The sequence below is a fragment of the Strigops habroptila genome, chromosome 1 (assembly GCF_004027225.2).
Source record: "Strigops habroptila isolate Jane chromosome 1, bStrHab1.2.pri, whole genome shotgun sequence".
NCBI lineage: Eukaryota > Metazoa > Chordata > Aves > Psittaciformes > Psittacidae > Strigops > Strigops habroptila.
The window spans coordinates 141,375,377-141,394,539 of record NC_044277.2 but is presented as its reverse complement, the minus strand read 5'-3'; the positions used below and the strand labels follow the sequence as shown (position 1 = coordinate 141,394,539).

The 19,163-nt window shown below is 39.3% G+C and overlaps 1 protein-coding gene across 6 annotated transcripts in view; it reads left to right on the top strand.

Annotated features, from left to right (window-relative positions):
• Positions 1 to 18,855, top strand: part of CAPN7 (calpain 7) — a 35,143-nt gene extending 16,288 nt beyond the window's left edge. For 4 of the 6 annotated variants that reach the window (XM_030510174.1, XM_030510201.2, XM_030510210.1 and 1 more), the window contains exons 11-21: positions 822 to 928; positions 2,481 to 2,601; positions 2,838 to 2,982; positions 4,596 to 4,695; positions 6,453 to 6,588; positions 7,048 to 7,123; positions 9,346 to 9,491; positions 10,164 to 10,226; positions 13,222 to 13,352; positions 14,560 to 14,652; positions 14,735 to 18,855. In XM_030510174.1, the coding sequence (XP_030366034.1) occupies positions 822 to 928; positions 2,481 to 2,601; positions 2,838 to 2,982; positions 4,596 to 4,695; positions 6,453 to 6,588; positions 7,048 to 7,123; positions 9,346 to 9,491; positions 10,164 to 10,226; positions 13,222 to 13,352; positions 14,560 to 14,652; positions 14,735 to 14,879 (1,263 nt within the window). In that variant the 3' untranslated portion in view covers positions 14,880 to 18,855. The remainder of the gene's footprint in view (positions 1 to 821; positions 929 to 2,480; positions 2,602 to 2,837; positions 2,983 to 4,595; positions 4,696 to 6,452; positions 6,589 to 7,047; positions 7,124 to 9,345; positions 9,492 to 10,163; positions 10,227 to 13,221; positions 13,353 to 14,559; positions 14,653 to 14,734) is intronic. The other 2 variants (XM_032920380.1, XM_030510191.1) reach the window with 2 other exon arrangements.
• Positions 18,856 to 19,163: the final 308 nt, after the last annotated feature.

Below are 19,163 nucleotides of genomic sequence, written 5' to 3'. Positions count from 1 at the left end.
TTTTGAAAAACAATAACGGAGACAAATGTGGCTTTGTATAAGGGGTAAACTTAGCATACATTTTTATGTTTATGTCAGTGTTAGGCTGCTTTATTTTGGAGGACAGAATCTTATTGTTAGCAAGTTATAGGACAACAATGAGAATAAGAAGATTATTATTTGGAAGAACAGCTTGGCTTGTGACATTTAATCTCCATGCTTCCTGCCCCTCTTTTTCAACTGTATTATAGCTTCCTTGTATAATCAGGCTGTGGTGTACTTGTAATTCCTCAAATTCCTACCCCCCAGTGCTGGTTATTAACACTTCAAGCATTTATAGTCTCTGCTTTACTTTGAGGAATACAAAGCGAAAGAAAAGGGCATAACCAATATTTCAGGGAGATAAAATGGGGAGATTAAAGTGGCTTTTTATGGAAATATATGTCAGTGTCAGCTTTACCAAACAGGATAAAAACCCAACCCTCAGCCTTAGATGTAAAACTTAAATAATTTAAAATGCAGGTATAATAGCAAAGTTCCAAATAGGTTCTGAGACTCTGCTTTAAAAAGTCTCTGAATCAATTAAATAGAACACATCATAGAATTGAGCACAATTGATCATTCTCTTATGCTTCCATTGCTCTGAAATGTTGTCCTAACCTAATCAAGTAAGATTTTGTTTGTTTAATATAGTCTTAATCTTGAGCCTTTAATGTGTAGAGCTATATTGTAACTTGTGTATACTTGGTTTCTTCCAAGGCTTTTTTATAACTTGTGTACAGGCATCATATACTTACAGATGGATCATCTGCTCTGATTTCTTTTGAATGCTTGCATTTCAGAATATTGATCTCCATGCACTGACTGGTTGGATACCTGAAAGAATTGCTATGCACTCTGACAATCAAGCTTTCGATAAAGAAAGTACTTTCAGAATACTTCATCAGAGGTAGAAGTTTTTAATTTCCTAAGTACTTAAAATGCTTGCTGTGTAGTAGCTGTGTTACCACTTTAAAAGCAGTACAGTCACCACAGATCCTTAATAGCTTTTTGGTACTGCTACAAATTGTGCTTTATAAACCCTCCACATTGCTTTCTGGAAGAAGAATTGAGGTACTGGTGGTTTTGATAGAAGAGTAAAATATTGTGGAATTGTGTTTGAGGTGATTTTTCTTCTTCACATGTGAAATAAAAAAAATAGCCATTTCTTGATGAAGAAAATAGAATATGAAGTCAGAGAAGAGCAGCTTGGAACCAATATACAAGCTAAAAGTGTTTAAAATGTAGAAGGAGATGTTCTGTGTTCCCACACAGTTCCCCAGATCTTTGGCATTGATCTGCTGTCCTTAGCAAGCAGATACAGTACAGTATTTCTAATCGTATCACAAGACCTTGGCTATTACGCCCCATTAGTAGATCTCCTGGAGGAGCAGCAAAAGTCTTTCAGAACTGCAGTACTGATCTTCAGACCTGCCATAACAATTCTACTTATGGTGAAAGATAAAGCTGTAATTTATAAATGTCAGCTAGCAAGTACTTTGACTTTCAAAACGGTTTTATGTGGCCAGTTTCAATGCAGTAGAAAGGGGATATTCTGTTAACCAGAACATTTGCATTCATGATAGAAAAGCATGACTCTCTTTCTACAGTGCTTTTTCAGTTGGTTAGCAGCTCTCAGTTGATTGCCAACAACTTTCCTGATACTCTGCTGCTGCAATTTGGAGGTGTGACTGCAGTTAGGATGGGGTCTGGCCATTATAGCATCACTATAGTTCACCTGTACTAGATTGAAAATGTGTCGATCTACAGCCCAGTGCCCCTGTAAACTGTCCAGGGATGCTGAGTATGTACTTGGATTTTAGTATGGGCTGGGAAACATGCTGGTGTGTTTTCACAACAATAATTGTTGCAAAATTAACAATTGCAATTCGGAACAATTGCAGAACTCAGTTGTAAGTTGACAGTTCAGACTCTCTAAGGCCTGTCCTGGGGGACAAAAAACTTCAGTGTAAATACCTGCAAAAGTATAGGAGCATGAACTTCTCATTCTTCAGGTTTTGGGAAGCTCCTTCAGAATCCAGCGGGGAGAGAGGGGTGGTGTGACATAGTTGTGAATTTGCTATATGCAGCGATTAGCTAAATGTTGATAAAACCACATTTGTGTTCAGCTCTAGATGTGTGAAGAATGTCTTTAAAAGTGACACAGATTGAAGTTCAGGTGATAAATGCTGATTTTTATTTATAAAAATATGAAATTATAAAATTATATGAAAATATATTTTTCATCTAAAGCCTATACTTAAATACTGAAAGAAAATAGTTTCACTTTTTCAAGCTTTTTCAGGAATGATTTCTGCTGGCAGAAAAAAATGTATTCCAGTTTTTATAAAGCAGGGTCACACTAATAATGTAAAAACATATTATTACAATATCTGCAAATGTTAGTTTGAAACTTGCAAGATTTTTAATAATTAAGCTATTTTTCACCTCTCTTTGAACAGATTTCACAAGGGAGATGTCCTTATCACAACAGCAACAGGGGTGATGTCTGAAGAGGAAGGAGAAAAATGGGGCTTAGTTCCAACCCATGCATATGCAGTCTTGGACATAAGGGAATATAAGGTATCAAGTAAAACCGAAGATGTTTTCAGATGCCTGTTTGAAAACTGTCTGCAATGGATAGCTGCTGATTTTTTTGCTCTAATGGCTGATATAGTTTATTTTGTCTTGAGCTCCATTGGGAAATTCCAGAAAGGTTAATGATGCTGTATTTTCTTGAGCGATTAGTCCATATTCTGTGTTAATATAAATATAAAAATTACCTTGAGAAGATGAATCCAGCAATTTTATTTCTTTAGGGACTTCGGTTTCTTCAGTTAAAAAATCCCTGGAGCCACTTACGTTGGAAGGGACGATACAGTGAAAATGACACAAGAAATTGGACTCCAGATTTACAAAAATACTTGAACTTTGATCCAAGAACAGCTCAGAAAATCGACAACGGTAATAAGGTTTAAAAAGTCACTGTCTTTTCAGATATAGATCTTTGTGGAAAGAGATGCTTAAGCACAAGGAGAGGGAGAGTAAAACTAAATAGCTCCAAAGTTTAGGAAGTCTTTGTGTATTTAAATCTGTAATTTCAGGTTTGTCTGTGGTTTAAGTAATCTGGACTGTTTAATATATATCAAATTAATTGACAAGATATTACCTCCTTACTTAAGTGTTGCTATCTCAGTATCTGGGCACAGGGAGGTCAGGGCAAAGATAACATTCTGATAGGCTGTGTGATGCTGCTTTTTAATACATGAATAGACCTTTTGTGTTTGGGGTTTTTTTCCCTCCAAAATTTGCAAATATGTGTTTGAAGTGCTTCCTATAATCAGTATTTAAACTAGTCTTGCCTGTATTTGAGTTTATGGAGGTAAGTGGTGTGGGTTTTTTTCTTGCATTACATTAATACGTCCATAACCAAATCTTTATATACACTCTATTTCTGGCTTTAAGAGTAGATTGAGACTCGTCTTTGAGATAGTGGTACTGCTATGTCACTGTCCAGAGAAACCAATTGGAATGATGCCCAGCATTGTCCTGTCCCATCTTCCCAGGGGAGCAGCAGAGCGTAGCATCTGGAAAGTCAGTGTGGGTTTCCTGGTGGACGGGTGTTCAGAAATTCTGCAGAGGCTCCTTTTGTACATTCAGAAAGAGAGATCTGCTCTTTTTATAGCATCCTAGGTGCTGTCTGTGTATTTCTGTAAGGGAGCCCTTTTGTTCAGCACCACTCTATTTTTGACAGCAGTGTGCATCTCAATACATTAAATTACAACATTTATTGTTAAACTTCATACAAATGTATAAGGAAAACTTTTGATTTAATTCTAAGAAGAGCAGCCCTGGCTTTGTGACAGTTACGGGAGATTAGCTCATTCTTTTGGGGTTGGGTTTTTTAATTGCTGCAAGATCTGCAGCTGCCTCTGTCAGAGACTTGAATTATAAGGCTGTTACCTTTTTGAGAGCTCATTTCATCAGGAATCTGTCAGCTTGCAGGTGGTGGTTGGCTGGAGTTGCCATTAGGGGTGCTATGGAGAATTAGATTAAACACACAGGAATGCTGTAAAGATAAAGAAGATTCAGGGTGCCAAAGCTAGTCGTGTAGGTGCTGGATGAAGTATTGTAGAAGTACATTCAAACATACTCACATGTTGTTTGAATACTTGATTGTGTTGGATGACTGCTGAAGTAAATTGTTGAATTGGGGGAACCTTTTTGGCTATGTAATGATTTTTAAAATTTTGTTAGAAACCTAGGAAAGGGGGAGGCAAGGTCAGAATCATTTAGTGATGTCTCTTTCAATACAGCAGATTCTTTCATACCTTATGCTTAGTGCTTGAGAAAGTGTCCTGACAGCTTCAAAAAGTCTTTGATGATAAGCAGAAACTAACTTGGTTTAACATGTTTGTTTTGGGGGTAAGTTTAAGTTTAGAAACTTGGGCAATGCAGATGTTACTACAAAGTTTTACGGAAATGTTGGTTTATATAAACTGTATTTATTTGCCTGCAAAGACGCAAGTAAAATCAAGGTGTCTAGTAAGGAAACAATAACAGCATTTCCTTTTTAGGCATTTTCTGGATTTCCTGGGAGGACCTGTGCCAGCACTATGATGTTATCTATTTGAGTTGGAACCCAAGTCTTTTTAAAGAATCTACATGTATTCACAGGTTGGTCAAACAGAGAAAACTTTTGTGTCAGTATTTCACTAAATGTTCCGATGTGGTGTTTCCTTCCATTCTTCCTAGTTACAGCTGAAGAGGTTGAACTTCAACCATGCTCTCTTGAGCCTGACTTTACGCTTTTAAACTCTCAGCCCAGGCTTTGTTTTTAACTACTTCTGTAACATCATTGAAACTCCAGTGACCTTCGTGATGTTGCTGTGGACCTAGGGCTTTGTAACCAGATTCTGATCTCAGTCTCACATCTCTCTATGGGAATAGAAATCAGATTTTTGTGCAGTCTGTCTTTAAGCACGTGACCAGACAGTGCTTGAGTGACCTAGTTTTTATTTGGAATTCATTTTCTTGGCCAGTTGTAAGTTGGTTGCACAGTATGTGTTGTCTTTACAGGGTGTGTTCACTGATGTCAGGAGTTTAATTCTATTTTTCCCCAGTTGCTGTTATCATAAGTAATCTTCCTTGCCTGCTGATTTTTGTTTTTCCTGAACATGATACTTGTCTCCTACCTAGTATCAATCATATTCAGTCTTTTTGTCCCCCAGTTTGTGTGCCTCAGTTTCAGAAAGCAAGGATTTCTCAATTTTTCTACTCCACTATACTGTACGTTGTCGCTGCTTTCACACAGTTTCTGCATATGTTAGCTCTGAACAAGCTCCTTCATCCATAGTGTAACTACTGAGCTTATCTGCAAAGGCTCCTTCCATCTTTGCTCAAATTAATTCTAAAATACACTATGGTGATGTAGCAAGATGAGGTAATGTGTTTGCTAGTCTCAGACCTCACCTACTAGTCTGTCTTTCCTTACATTATGATTGTTGTACCTCTGTGTAGAGAAATGCCTAGCACAGTGGCAGTTGCCATAGAAAGTAATGATGGTGATAATTTGAAGCTTAGTTTATAATGCAGAATTCTATGCCTGCTGTTCAGTTTTAAAAGTGTGGGAGGGCCAGTGTGACTTAAGAATAACTTTATCCACTTCTGATTCCAGCATGTCACACTTTGCTTTCAGTTGTCAGCACTTTTTCTTTTTTCACACTGTATTTTCCTTGTCCATGCAGTTCATGAGGCAGCAGGCAGATTTTGCTATAGGGTACCTCAAAGATCTGTAACACTTCATGCAGTTACCCTTCCAAACAGGAAACAGATGAAATTTTACAATAAAAATTACCTCAATAAAAAACTGGAGGAATAAAATTTGGCAAAGTTTTGAAAGTAACCATAGCTTATATATGGATTTCTACAGTTACAAAAGCACAGGTGTCTTCCACTTAGTATCAGTGTACGCAATCATGACTATAGTCAGGTAGCCCAGGCTTCTGACTGGTTTGGCTTTTTCTGTGCTTTGTGTGGTTGCAGTCACCCTATCGAGCAGCCAAGCTGTTTGTATTTAGCGTTTTTTATCATCACACCCGTATTGCTAAGTAATTTATAAAACAAAGTTGTAAGGTAGTGGTTCTGATGTGATTGTGTTGTGCAGCCACTGTCATACAGTCCAGTAGAATGTTGGCCTTCAGTAACTGTGCTACTGATAATAGATAGCTCTGTATAACTGTAGGATCCCTGGCAGTGTTGAAGGCCAGGTTGGATGGGGCTTGGAGCAAGCTGGTCTAGTGGAAGGTGTTCCTGCAGGGGATTGGAACTAGATGATATTTAAGGTCCCCTCGACCTAAACCATTCTATGATTTGATTTTTAAAGCACCAGATAATATCTTACTTGACTAATCATGTATTTGCGTTACTTCTAGTACCTGGGATGCCAAGCAAGGTCCCGTGAAGGATGCCTACAGCCTGGCTAATAACCCTCAGTACAAGCTAGAGGTCCAGTGTCCACAAGGTGGAGCTGCCGTCTGGGTCCTGCTCAGCAGGCACATCACAGATAAGGTGCCGGGTTCTTTTCCTGTATTGTGAGTTCTGCAGCATCTTCCGTAAGCCTTTCTGTGTAGCTTTCTGTTATTAGTCTATCACTGCTTACGTTTCTTGTTCAGGTATTTATGTCTATCTATATGTCTAAATCTTAAATTTAGCCACTACATACACTTACAAACAAGATTGTTGAAATAGACCCAGATTAAAATTTGAGCTAAGTGATTATATTCCACGATAAAGGTTCTGAAGTAACTTTGGATCCTAGGGCCTGAACTGTTATAAGTGAAATCAGTGGCAGTTTATTTACGTCAGGTATTTTAAAATAAGATTGGATTGGGTATCTCAATAAATACTAATATCAGATCATACCATGTTGTGATCGAAGGGGATGATAGAATGTGTACTTGATTCTGATTAAGCATTCCTTATATTCCACAGAAGTGTACAAATCTACTTGATTTGTGTTTTTTATAGGATGACTTTGCACACAATCGGGAATTCATTACAATGGTTGTATACAAGACTGATGGCAAAAAAGTTTACTATCCAGGTTAGTGTACCTTAATTGCCAAGAAGATTGTTAGAAGTAAATGAAGAATTGCAAAGGATTTTGTGGAGAGAAAAGGCACTTTTTGCTTTAAAACTAGAAGCCTTACTCCAGGAGGTCAGTCTTCTGAAACAGTTGTTCAGGTCAGTGTGAACACCTTCAACAGTCTACACTGCAGGAATAAACCAAGCTGTACATGTTGGAAGTGGCAGTAGTTAATGCTTAGAGGGAAGAGATGTTGTGCTTCTGTTTATGTGATAGCAGAATTATTTCCCACATTTCTGAAATTATTTAAAGGTTTATGGCTTCCATTAAATGTAAATAATCAAGGTTAATTGTTCTGTGAACTTGGCTTAGTAAAGTACCTAAGCAAGCTCATGAGGTACAGCTGAACACGTCAACGTATGTCAGACTATCTGGTCTGGAATGTTTAAGAGAAATATTTAGATGTCCAAATTTTATGAGAGTATTATGCTTGGTCATTATACATCAGATTCTACTCACCTGGAGAAAAAGGGTCTTGGCTTTTGGAGCTTTGTAGCTGTGAAAAAGCTGCATGTGTTTGATTTCAAGACAGATAGCAGATATGAAACATAGGAAGTAAAGGTAATTCCCAGGTTGAATGGATAGCTTGCAACTTTAAGGTAGAGCTAATAATGTTGGGGGGGTTTGTTTATTATTTACATCAAGTTAGAGATCTCTGTAAAAGATATTCCTTGGATTTATTCAGTGAAGGTGCATCCAAAGACAGGTAGGATTTGGCCTGTTGCTTTTACATATAGGGATCCTCTTTAGAACCAGAGTTGCATTCAGGTAGCTGCTTATATGCAACAGGTAATGTGAGAGTAGCTTTTAAAGCTCTTTTCACCAAAGAGTGGAATTTGTGGGGGTTTTTTTCTATTGGAACAGCTGGTAAGGGTTGCATTATTCATCTCTGATCTTATTCAGCGTATTCTGCTGGCCAGTTCCACTAGAATCCAAGCTGTCTTTCTGCAGAAAGCATCTATTGAGACCTGAGCAAATCATCTGTTTTTGCAAGAGCTGATCTTGTTAAAGCATCTGCTTCTCCATATAGCCCAAGACTTGCTTCTGGTGTTGCTAGTACGTGTGGCAATGGTTATTTTACAGTGTGTCTTACTGAAAACATTAAGTGGGCAACCAAACACACTTGTATAGTGGAAGAAATTGTTCAGTAGTGTTTGAAAGAGACAGTCTTCCAGCAGGATCACTAGCAAGAACTGGATGATTCATATGTTTTGTCTCGCTACCCAAACTCTTTTATAAACTTCTAATCTCACAAGCTCAAACTTGTTTAAAATTTTTTCCATGGAAATAGATTGGTCAAGCTGCAGTATTATTTTAACCATCTGTTAAAATGAGGTGGGAACAGAGCAGGTTAATCCTTTGGCAGTGATGCCAAGATTTCCCGTTCCTAAGCTTCTCATTGTTTTATAGTAATCCTTTCCCCTCTCCCATGTTGCTTTGTGGAAAAAATTAAAAGATGTGATCCTGAGCCTATTGAAGTAGTTGCTAGATGTGTTCCTGCTTCCCTGAAATTAAAAGTAGTCTGGAAAGAACTAGAGACTAAATAACGAATTATGTTGTCTAACTGTAAAAGCAAATATTTAGGATGTTTATAAGTAGTGCATGTGCATTGGTACTGTGAATCAACTACATCTGTATAATGATCACAAGGATTTGGAGAGAGAGAGAGAACGTGACTTAGTTAAAGCAATTAACATCTTTTAAAGTCTTGTTTTCCCAATGGCCAAAGATTTGGCAGCTTGCATTCTGAACTCTCCAACCAATGGAGAAGGAAGAGAGTCCTCACAGAGATTTTTAAAGAGTGCACAAAGATGCCTTATCTTTCTCTTGAAATTTCAGCATCATCGTAGTAGGTCTTCTTTGAGTAGCGACACTGGTGAGAGATGGATAATCAGTTCTTGCAGGTCGTGGGATTTAAGCTGTACTTTCAAGTGTAGAATTTGCATCCCATCATGTGTTACGTACCTTTTATGAAAATCATAGTTGCTCTTGCCTGTCCTTTTTATGAGCAAATCCTGAGGCTCTAGTCTTTTGAGAGCACTCAGGTCTACTTACAGTCTAACCTTAATACCAACAATCTGACTTTCCTGGCAAAATTCATTGATACAGAATGGCTGAGAAGTTTACCAAGCTGGGGGTTTTTTTGATCAGGGAAAAGTGTTCATCCTTCTCTCTTCCAGCTGATCCTCCTCCATATATTGATGGTATTCGGATCAACAGTCCTCATTATCTGACCAAGATCAAGCTGACCTCTCCGGGGCCCCATACATTTACCTTAGTGGTGTCCCAGTATGAGAAACAAAACACTATCCATTACACCATCAGGGTATGTACTGTTAGTTTCATAACAAATATAAAAAACTAAACTGTAAAGTGTCTTTTATTTGTAAGTTTGATAAAAAAGTGTACTTCTGGATTGATACTGTTATTTTGGGGAGGAAGGCTGTGAAGGATGGAGCAGAACCACTGGATGAAGTGTTTGATAATGTTCTTCATTTGTAGTTAAGACAACATAGTGTGTATGTTTTGAGTAATGAAACTTTAGTAACTAAACTAGCTGGAAAATATTTTTATTTCCTAGAATAAAAGAAGATGTATATCTCTGTACAGGCAAAGCATTAGCTCTCTATATATCCAAAATAAGGCTATTTTATATCCCAGTTAACATTTAAAGTTTTTTAACTTCTCCTATGTCCTCGGGCTCAGTATTTGGGTTTTTCTGTATCTTCTGAGTCATGTGATGTTCAATGCTTGATGTCTCTTTTTGTCACTGAAAAAAGTAAAATGCAGATCTTTAAGTAGAACTAAGTCTTGTTAGTCCCAGCCTATTCTGGATTTTGAATTTCAGACAGACTTGTCTGATGAGTAATATAGGCATGTAGTGAACAAGTATCTAAAAATGATGAGTAGGCAATTCTGCCTTTTTTTTTAACCTGTCATGATTTCGTTTGAGAAGTGTGAGAGGAATATGTAACCAGCTGCTTCTTTTACAACACAGGTGTATTCCATGTGCAAGTTCACCTTTTCCAAGATTCCTACACCTTACACCATTTCCAAACGGGTAAAGAAATATTTTCTTCTATGGGTCACTGGATAATAATTCTGGTTTGGCTTTTCCATATTTGAGATGTACAAGGTTTTAAAATATATTTTTTATACTACTGCCCAAAAATGCCACCTTAAGGCATCTTCTGAGAAATGACACTTCTTAACAAAAGCTTAATCTAAGCATCATTAGCACAAGACAAACCCTCTACTTAATTTACATACAATTTGCCAGTTAGCTGTTCTGTTAGCATAATTCATACCAACATAAAAGTCCTTGGGCGGGCTCACTGTTCACACCACTCTGGATGGATGGAGGCTTAACTTCCACAGGCATTTAGTACATAAGTTCTACCTTCGGTGCAGTGTGTTGTTGCAGCTGCACCATTGCAGAAGCACTGTAAAGCCCTTATAGAATAGACTGACCTTTAGAATAACAACTTGTACCCTAATACACAATTACTCTGCAGAGATCAGATTGTGCTAGTACTACTGCAGAGTAAAACCACTGTAAAAAGTGTGCTCATCATCCCTTGAGAGATTTGCATGATTTTCTTGGAAAAACTCTTAGCATGGTGGGACAAAACCAGCAATGACAAACCAAAGGCACCAGTAGCAAGCCTGTGACAAATGGACTTAGGATGGTAATATCACAATATGTTACTGTTCCTCAATTTTGCAAAAATGTCTCAAAGGTCTGTAACTACTGGGCTAAGCACTCATGGTGCCAAATGGGATCAAGGCAATATACTGATGGCAAGTTTCATGTAGAAATGCTCCCTCAGAGTACAGCAGCAGGGCAAGAGCAAACAAACTAGTCAGAAGCCCAGGCAGTTTTGGGGGCAGCTGCTGTTTGTATTTCAGCTGTCAACATGAGCTGAAGTATAAATATAGCCAAGAGCTCACAGGATAACGTAACTTGCATGTATTTTCATGTATTAGTAATTTTATCCTCAAGAAAGAATAAGGCAACAGCTGTTAACTTTAAGCTTTGTACCTGCTGTACCTACTATGCCTACCCTGGGGAATCCTACTAGAGGCAGAAGTTTTCTGTCCAAACAGTGATTTCTGTGGGAAGAGAGGCTAGTTTGAGCCATGGTGGAACAGTCCATTTTCTAGGACACTCGTGCCTGAAGCAAAGGATCGCATTACTTTGTGTGGTCAGGGCGGACATGTCAGCTTGTAGCTACGCTCTTGAGTTCAGACAGTGTTTCATACCAGTTATTTCTGGAACAGCCCCTTGAAGTGAGCCTGTTCTGGAGAACACTCAGTGGCTAGAGATATTCCTGGGAAGACAAGATGATTTGCTTAGTTCGTCCAGAAACCATTGTCTTTTTTAGCTGTTAAGAACTGGACCTAGTTTGGCGAAATACTCTAGGAAGTCAAAACCTCATTGAAGGTGACCAGCCTGTTTGAGGCAGGACATCTGTTTTGTGCTGTCGTATGTTTCAAAAGTAAATAAAGTATGTGGAAACCTCCTGTTAGTTATTTGAAGATGTTATGTCTAGTAATAGAATGTCTTATTGTATTCAATAATGTATTGAATACAATACAATGTATTGTATTCAATAATGTATTATTTGAATAGTATGTCTTTTCAAATAAAAGGCATGTTCAACTTATCCAAGGCCAGCTCTGCCTTTATGACTAAATACAAAAGTTAGTTGGCTGTGCTTAATGCTTATTTGGTCTTTGCTTAGCAGTCATCACACTTAACTTGCAGATAACTAACTTTCAGTTTACCAGTAACAGCAAATTCTGTTAGATGTCTTATACTAAAGTTGAGTGGTTGCCTCGGGAGCTCACCAAGCCCTAAGGGGATTGCTAGACCTAAGTGCAGCAGAGGTGGAAAAGGCTTGGAAAGCTACATCAGGTTTAGGTTCCTGGGTAGTAGCCTGGTGGGGGGAGAAATTCCCCTTGCTTCCAAACTTGCCATATTGGAGGCTTTTGGACACTGAGTAAAGGAATTAAATCACAAGAGAAAAAAAATGTTGCTCCTTGTTTGACTGAAAGGGGAGGGAGGTAGCAGAAGAAACAGATCTCGGCTATAAATTTGTGTGAATGCCTGGCATGTCTTGCAAGTCTAACCTTTCAGTTTAGTGACTAGCAGGAAGAACTTGCAAACAGATGGCCCATTTCTCAATGACTGAGCAGCATTTTTCCTCATGTATTTCTTTGTCATTGTGGAATCTGTCCTTATGGCTAGCTTGTCCCTGTAACACTGGTTATCAGAGTGCATGGAGGTGAATGGACAGGGCTGGAGGAAATGATTTCAAAAGCAAAGGTTACAACACAAGTAGCGTTGGGATTTCCTGTAGTGCTGTTGTTTCTCGTTTGGTGCAAGAGGAGTGTGTGAGCAAACAAAATAGCCTGCAGAGTCCACAGTCACAGGATAGATGGGAATATCAATCTTTCGTTAGATGCAGTTTGTCATAGGCAGAAACAGTCACTCATTACTTACTTAATATAGGTTGAAAAAAACACAGTACATTTCCAACGGATCTGGAGAGGGACTCTTCATCAGGGACTGTAACAATAGGACAAGGGGTGATGGGTTTAAACTGAAATGGGGAAGTTTAGGTTAGATCTAAGGCAGAAGTTCTTCCTTGTGAGGGTGCTGAGGCGCTGGCACAGGTTGCCTAAAGAACTGGTAAATGCTCCATCCCTGGCAGTGTTCAAGGCCAGGTTGGACAGAGCCTTGGGTGACCTGGTCTAGTGTGAGGCGTCCCTGCCTATGGCAGAGGGTTGGAACTGGATGATCTTAAGGTCCTTTTCAACCCAAACAAGTCTGTGATTCTATGATCTAAGGCTTTGACCAAGGTGGGTGGATGGCTGCAGTGAAAGTTTCTGAATTCTTAACACAGGCTTTCACTTGCACTTTAAAAATTAGGACATTACTAAAGTGAGTGACCCCTAAAGCAAGAGGAGCCTCTAGTCTTCTTTGCATGTGTAAATAAGCAATACAAATCCTCAGCATATAAAGTATTTTCTGTACTTTTGATCTCTTTCAGGTTAATGGACAGTGGAAAAGTCACAGTGCTGGAGGATGTGGAAATTTCAGAGACACCTACAAAAATAACCCCATTTATCAATTCCAGCTGGACAAGAATGGACCATTACTAATTGAACTACGGGGACCAAGGTTAGTAGGCAATAAGTGTGCATCAACACAGCGAGAGTATCATGCTACAGAAAAAGCTTTCTCAGTACCCTCTGTGGGGAGGGTAGGAAGCTCCCTGAAAATCCCGAAACAAGGTACAGGAGGTGGCTCAGATTTTGTACTGCTTATGTTTCTAACTAACTTCACCATCAGTACTTTTAAACGTGATTTAAACCTCCATGTTTGCTACTGAGGAAGTCCTTGACCTACAAGGAAAGCAGGAGCCGCCTTTCTCCTCAGTTTTGGGATCTGAGCAGAGCTAGGCCTTGCACAGAAGGGAAGAAGGTACAAAGGACTTTTTTCTTCCTTTTTAATTATGATTGTAATTCCTTTAGTAGTAGAGCTAATAAGCGAGATACTAAACCCTTACAGGCTCTCAATCAGTTGGTGCAGTTCTGAAACTGCATTTACTCTGCCACTAGCAGGCCAGAAGTATTGGATGTCAGTGCCCTATAGTATAGACCTAGGCAGGTCAAATTCCTTTGGCAAAATTAATGATTTACGTCAAACAACTAGTATACAGTGCCTCCAAACAGTATCATCTCCTGACAGGCAGTCAAATGTTTTATCATTTGCAAAGCTGTACAGTGCCTCCACAAAATGGCAACACTTCCTATCCATCCTCCCCTCTTTGAGGAAGCTTCTGTCATGAAATGGAGTGCAAAGGTGTGTGGCTATACAGTTCTGCTAATTAAGCAGGTTTTGTATGTATTTTCTCCTGCATTTGCAGATCATATTGGGGTAGTTTGAATGACGGGGCAGTGGTGCCTGTCATGTGCGTTAACAAGTAGTAGACAAACTGTCCCAAGTTAGAGTACAACGTGAACAATCCTGCCGAGGTCACGGACATTCATTCCTCTGACAGCAATCAGATCACATCCCAGGATCTGCACCACGTGGCAAGGGATTGAGTCACCAGAAGTTTAACTACTTGAAGTCTGCTTAAATGTGGAGGCAGACTTCTAGCAGGCATTTTCCCTGTACTCTATTTCCAAACCTGAAATGTGTCCTGTGTTCCTCCAAATTCTACATTCATGTCATGGCAAGTTTGACTTAACATTTCTGTCAAATGTGACAGTACTTTTAGATGTCTTCCAGTCATGTTGCCTAGTTTTTAATAAATAGCCCTCTTCATGGTGATCCTGATGACCCAAATAACTATAGTAACAGTCCATCATGTCGCTTGCAGGCAATACAGCGTTGGTTTTGAACTCATCACAGTCTCGACAGTAGGAGAACCCGGTTCCTACGGCTTTCAGAAAAAGAGCAGTGGTGACTACAGGTAATGCTCACTTAATGAAGTCTTAAGAGGTTTGAAACATACTTCAGATTTTAGTTCTAACAGGTAGTTTCTTTTATCATAGATGCGGATTTTGCTACTTGGAAGTGGAGAACATATTTGCTGGAGTTTACAACATTATCCCTACCACATTCCTGCCTCAACAAGAGGGTCCTTTTTTCTTGGACTTTAACAGTACTTATCCTCTTAAGGTATCACAGCTGCAGTGAGGAGACAGATCTATGCATTACTGTTTCAGGATGTGGTTTTGATCTGTCCCATAGTCTGACAACAGGAGAATAACTCTTATTACACATACACAGAAAATAAAATCATTCTAAGCTATAGCCAAAAGCATGGAATTGCTAGTTTGCCAGTTAACTGTTGTAGACAACTGTGGGATTTGCTGCTGTGGTATTGGAGCCACCACTGCTCAACAGGCTAAGTGCTTATAGTCAAATGGCAGACTCCCATTTATTGCTATTTTTCCACACTTCAGAGTCTAGTGAGTTAAGAGGAAAACCTCACAGCGACATTCTCTTCTCCTAAATTACAGGGTATATGGGTTTAAGATCCTAAAAGTAAACATGTAAGAAAAAATATTCTTGAGTATCCGTTTATTCAGTCTCAAGACCAAATAGCTTTTCCTACCTGTTTGTGCTGCCATCTTGCGTGTTTTCAGCATTGAGCTAGTTCTCACAAATAAATGTAAACTACTACTGCTGAGCATATAGTATTCCAGACTAACATGTTCAGCTTATCCAGGATATGTATATTGGAGTAAAGAAAAAGGAAGATTCTGGCTTTAGCTATTGCTAAAAAAAAAAGCAATGGCTTCACTCATGTTACGTGTACTTGAGAGCTGTTACTTCATACCTGCATTATTTTAGTACATAGTATTACAGCACAAGGCACTCTATGGCTTTCTTCCTACTTTCTTTCCTACTTTCATTCTATGGCTTTCTGATCAAAGATTCAGATCAGCAGTAAAAACTGGAGGTTAGGCAGCAGCAGCATATGGAGAGTGCAGCACATCCTTTGTTTAGCAAGTGGGAAGGATTTTCATCTGCAGGTGCACTAGAAGAGTCCCTGTATCTGCTGAGGCAGTCTCCTTTGCTGGTGTGAGGAGGTAGGGAACTACCCATCATCTGCATCTTGGTAAAGAAATGTTTTATTCTCATTATCTTTCCAAGTGTTCAGCCTGAAGGGGAATGATCAGTTAAACCTCTCTCCCTAATAAACTCCATCTCCAAGACATACACTTGCTGCTCCTATTATACCAGACAGCTTCTGGTATGTCTTCTAAGTTGAAGTTTACCAGTTCTTTGGGCAACCTGTTCCAGCGCCTCAGCACCCTCACAGTAAAGAACTTCTTCCTTATATCTAACCTGAACTTCCCCTGTGTAAGTTTGAACCCATCATCACCCCTTGTCCTATCACTACGATCCCTGGAAGATTCACTAGAATCCTCTAGACGACCTGTATACTCTTCAGCTACAAAGTTTTTAATTTAAATACTGCTTCAGTGTTCCTCAAATGCATAATTTTTTGACTTTCTACAAATGCCAGAACTGAAATTCCACTATATTTGACAGTTGGGGGAGAGGGAGTTCTTAAAGATGTTCTTTGCCGTTTAGGATTGTTTGGTGGTTTTCTAAACAAAAAGGCAGCATTTAAATCTTACCTTAGAGCACAGGTGCCACTTGGTCATTGGGAAACTGAGCATACCTGCTACAGGAGTATTAGTACAGTGCTATTAGCCCTCTCCATCGAGTACAAGATCCTTTTATTTCATTTCCTTCATCAGATAGCTGTTTAACAAGTGTCTATCTTGACAAGGGCACTGAAAACACAAGCCTTTGAAAACACATTGCCTTTCTGACTGCAGTTCTTGCAGAGACCATCTGGGCTAGGAAATTTGTGACAGGTTTGTCACAGCGTGACTTGACTTACCTTCTTTTGCAGGAAAGTTTCTGATGATTATTGAACAAATTAACAGACAGCACAGCAGAGGCACAAGCTGAGCATAAACCACATTAGGTTCTTTGTGGTTATCCCTGGCTTCTGGTATGCATCAAGGACTGCTTCATCCCTACAAGATTAATTCTGATCCCATTTTCCCTACAAATTTGTGTTGAGTTTTTAGCTGAGGCTAAACCAGAATGGCAATGGAGTCCTGCATATATTTCTCACGTGTGAAGTTAGAGTTATGAAGTCTCAACTGAGAATGTATTTGACAGGACAAAAGGTTTTGCCAGAACTGCTAGCTTTCACTACTGAGTTCTTGCATGTCCTTTGCTGTTTGAGATCAGGCTGGTAGACTTGTCTACAGTAAAATCTGTTGTCATTCTTCTGTCTACTCTGCAGGAAGGGGTTTTCTTTCCTTTTTCCCCTCTCTGAGCACAAGCTAGTGCCGAAGCTTATGCTGGATCAAACAAGTGTAAGGCTCAGTTTTCATGATGTGCTAAAGTAAAAGCAAGGAATGTACTCACCTTCTTAAGGACAAAGGCTCCTGTTCCCACCAAGATCCATTGACATTTCTTGAATATACAGGACAGGCAGTGGATTGGGCTCATCCCCATAAGCACACAGGGTTTACAGTTAGTATCAGTGTCCATACACGTTCTGTCCATACAGATTCTGCTTGTGGCAAATTACTTTTATAATAAAATTTTCTTACCCCTTTTTCTTAGGGAAAAAAAAGGTTCATGTCAGCACTTATGATTTGCTTTGATATTTTCTGACAAATATATAACTCTATTTTTTTCCACAAATAAATCTGGAAAAATTATTGGAAAGCGAACTCATCCCTAGATTTTTAACACAGCATCTAGGTTAAGCTTTTCTTTCCTCGATATCCCTTACCATTTTTTGATCCACATGACAGAGACTATAAGATGCTGATGCAAGCATGGAAGCGTTATGCAGCAAGGCTTCTAGAAAGGTATAAGGCCTGCGTGTGCAAAAATTTACATAGCTGCACAACAGCTCAGCCTGTATCAAAGCTACACCGGTCATGTTACTTCCAGTTTGACAGCCAGGCACCTCTTGCCCCTTAAGTCTTTTCTGCCTGTAAACCTGCAGTTCAAGCCTTTAAACATTCAAATACAAAGCCTCATAAAATACACCAACAAGCATCCTGCTCTCCCAAGTTGTTTATCACATGCTGGGCAGTTCTGAACTACTGCCTGAGCAATAGAACAAGCAGCCAGTTACTCTGAGGGGCTTTAAGAAGATTTAGACTTTGATTTACTAACTAACTACCAAGGGAAGACTACTGCAAAGGAATGACTTTCAATTCTCTGTCAGCAGTGCAGAGGGGTAGCTGGAGATATAGCCTCTGCACAAGCTCTGACACTCTCCTCAGACTCTGCAAAGGCTTGGTTGTAGAGTTTTGGGGGTTTTTTTTGAGTCCTACTTTAAAGCCCCGTAATGCTGCTGTTATAGCTCAGGATGAGCCAGCTTCACAGACACACACCTCCCCCGTTTGTTTTGTCAGGAAGACACAGGTTAATACTTGGTTACTCCAATCTATTAGTTCTCAAAGACTTAGAGGAAGCACCATGGATGAATGGTATCAACAGCTTCTATCTCATCTGCCTCGTGAGTCTGAGATTCAGCCCTGGTTTCCTCATGCAGGTTTCACATACGTAACTACTTTGTACAATAATTACACACTTGACCATACAATCTATGCCAAGTTTGACCAAGCAGCTAATTAGAATAAAGTCTGTGTACTTACAGTAGAGGTCTTCATGACTTAGTCAAAAAGGACATTTACATTGTTTGATTAATACCAAAGAAGTAGAATTCTTAAGGTACCTTCTGCTTTATACATTCTCACTTCAGCTGAAGTGATCACATGTACTTTGTTACACCAGAGGCTTATTTTTATACCCTTGAAGGCAGCTACCATCATATCATGCTTCAGAACACATGAAGAGCTCCAGCAGACAACAGCTCAACTACAGAAGTTTAAGTAAAAATATGTAATACAATGTACCACTTCTGTACGGCTTTGCAGTTTGTATTCAGTACTGTCAATCCCAAGCTTTTCCCTGGGTAATGGTCAGATCAGAAGCCAGAACCATGGACTTCCTTCCTAAGTGGCAACTAGGCTGGGAAATGCTAGCAAGGGAAGAATTCAGCCTTCGGGGCTTCAGAAGATGTAACTGTATAAATAATTAAAGCTATTAATGCTTAACAGCTGTAATGTGCTGAATCTAATTTTTATGAAAACAGGTTTCTGTACCTCCAGCTCAGCACGGCCTTACAGGAAATGTCAGCAGTGTTAAGTACAGAGTGTTACGTATTAGAATGTCTCTCTCCTGCACACTATGGGATTTTGGAAAACCTGACTAAAGCTCTGGTCTTGTGCAATTCAGAATAAAAAGCACATCAGGTTTGCAGGGATTCAGGAAGCTGTAAGGAGGTAGGTGTTAGATGTCTATGTACTGTGAAGGACTCTAATACTAGAGTGACACGAGACTACAGCAGGAACGGATATTCAAAGA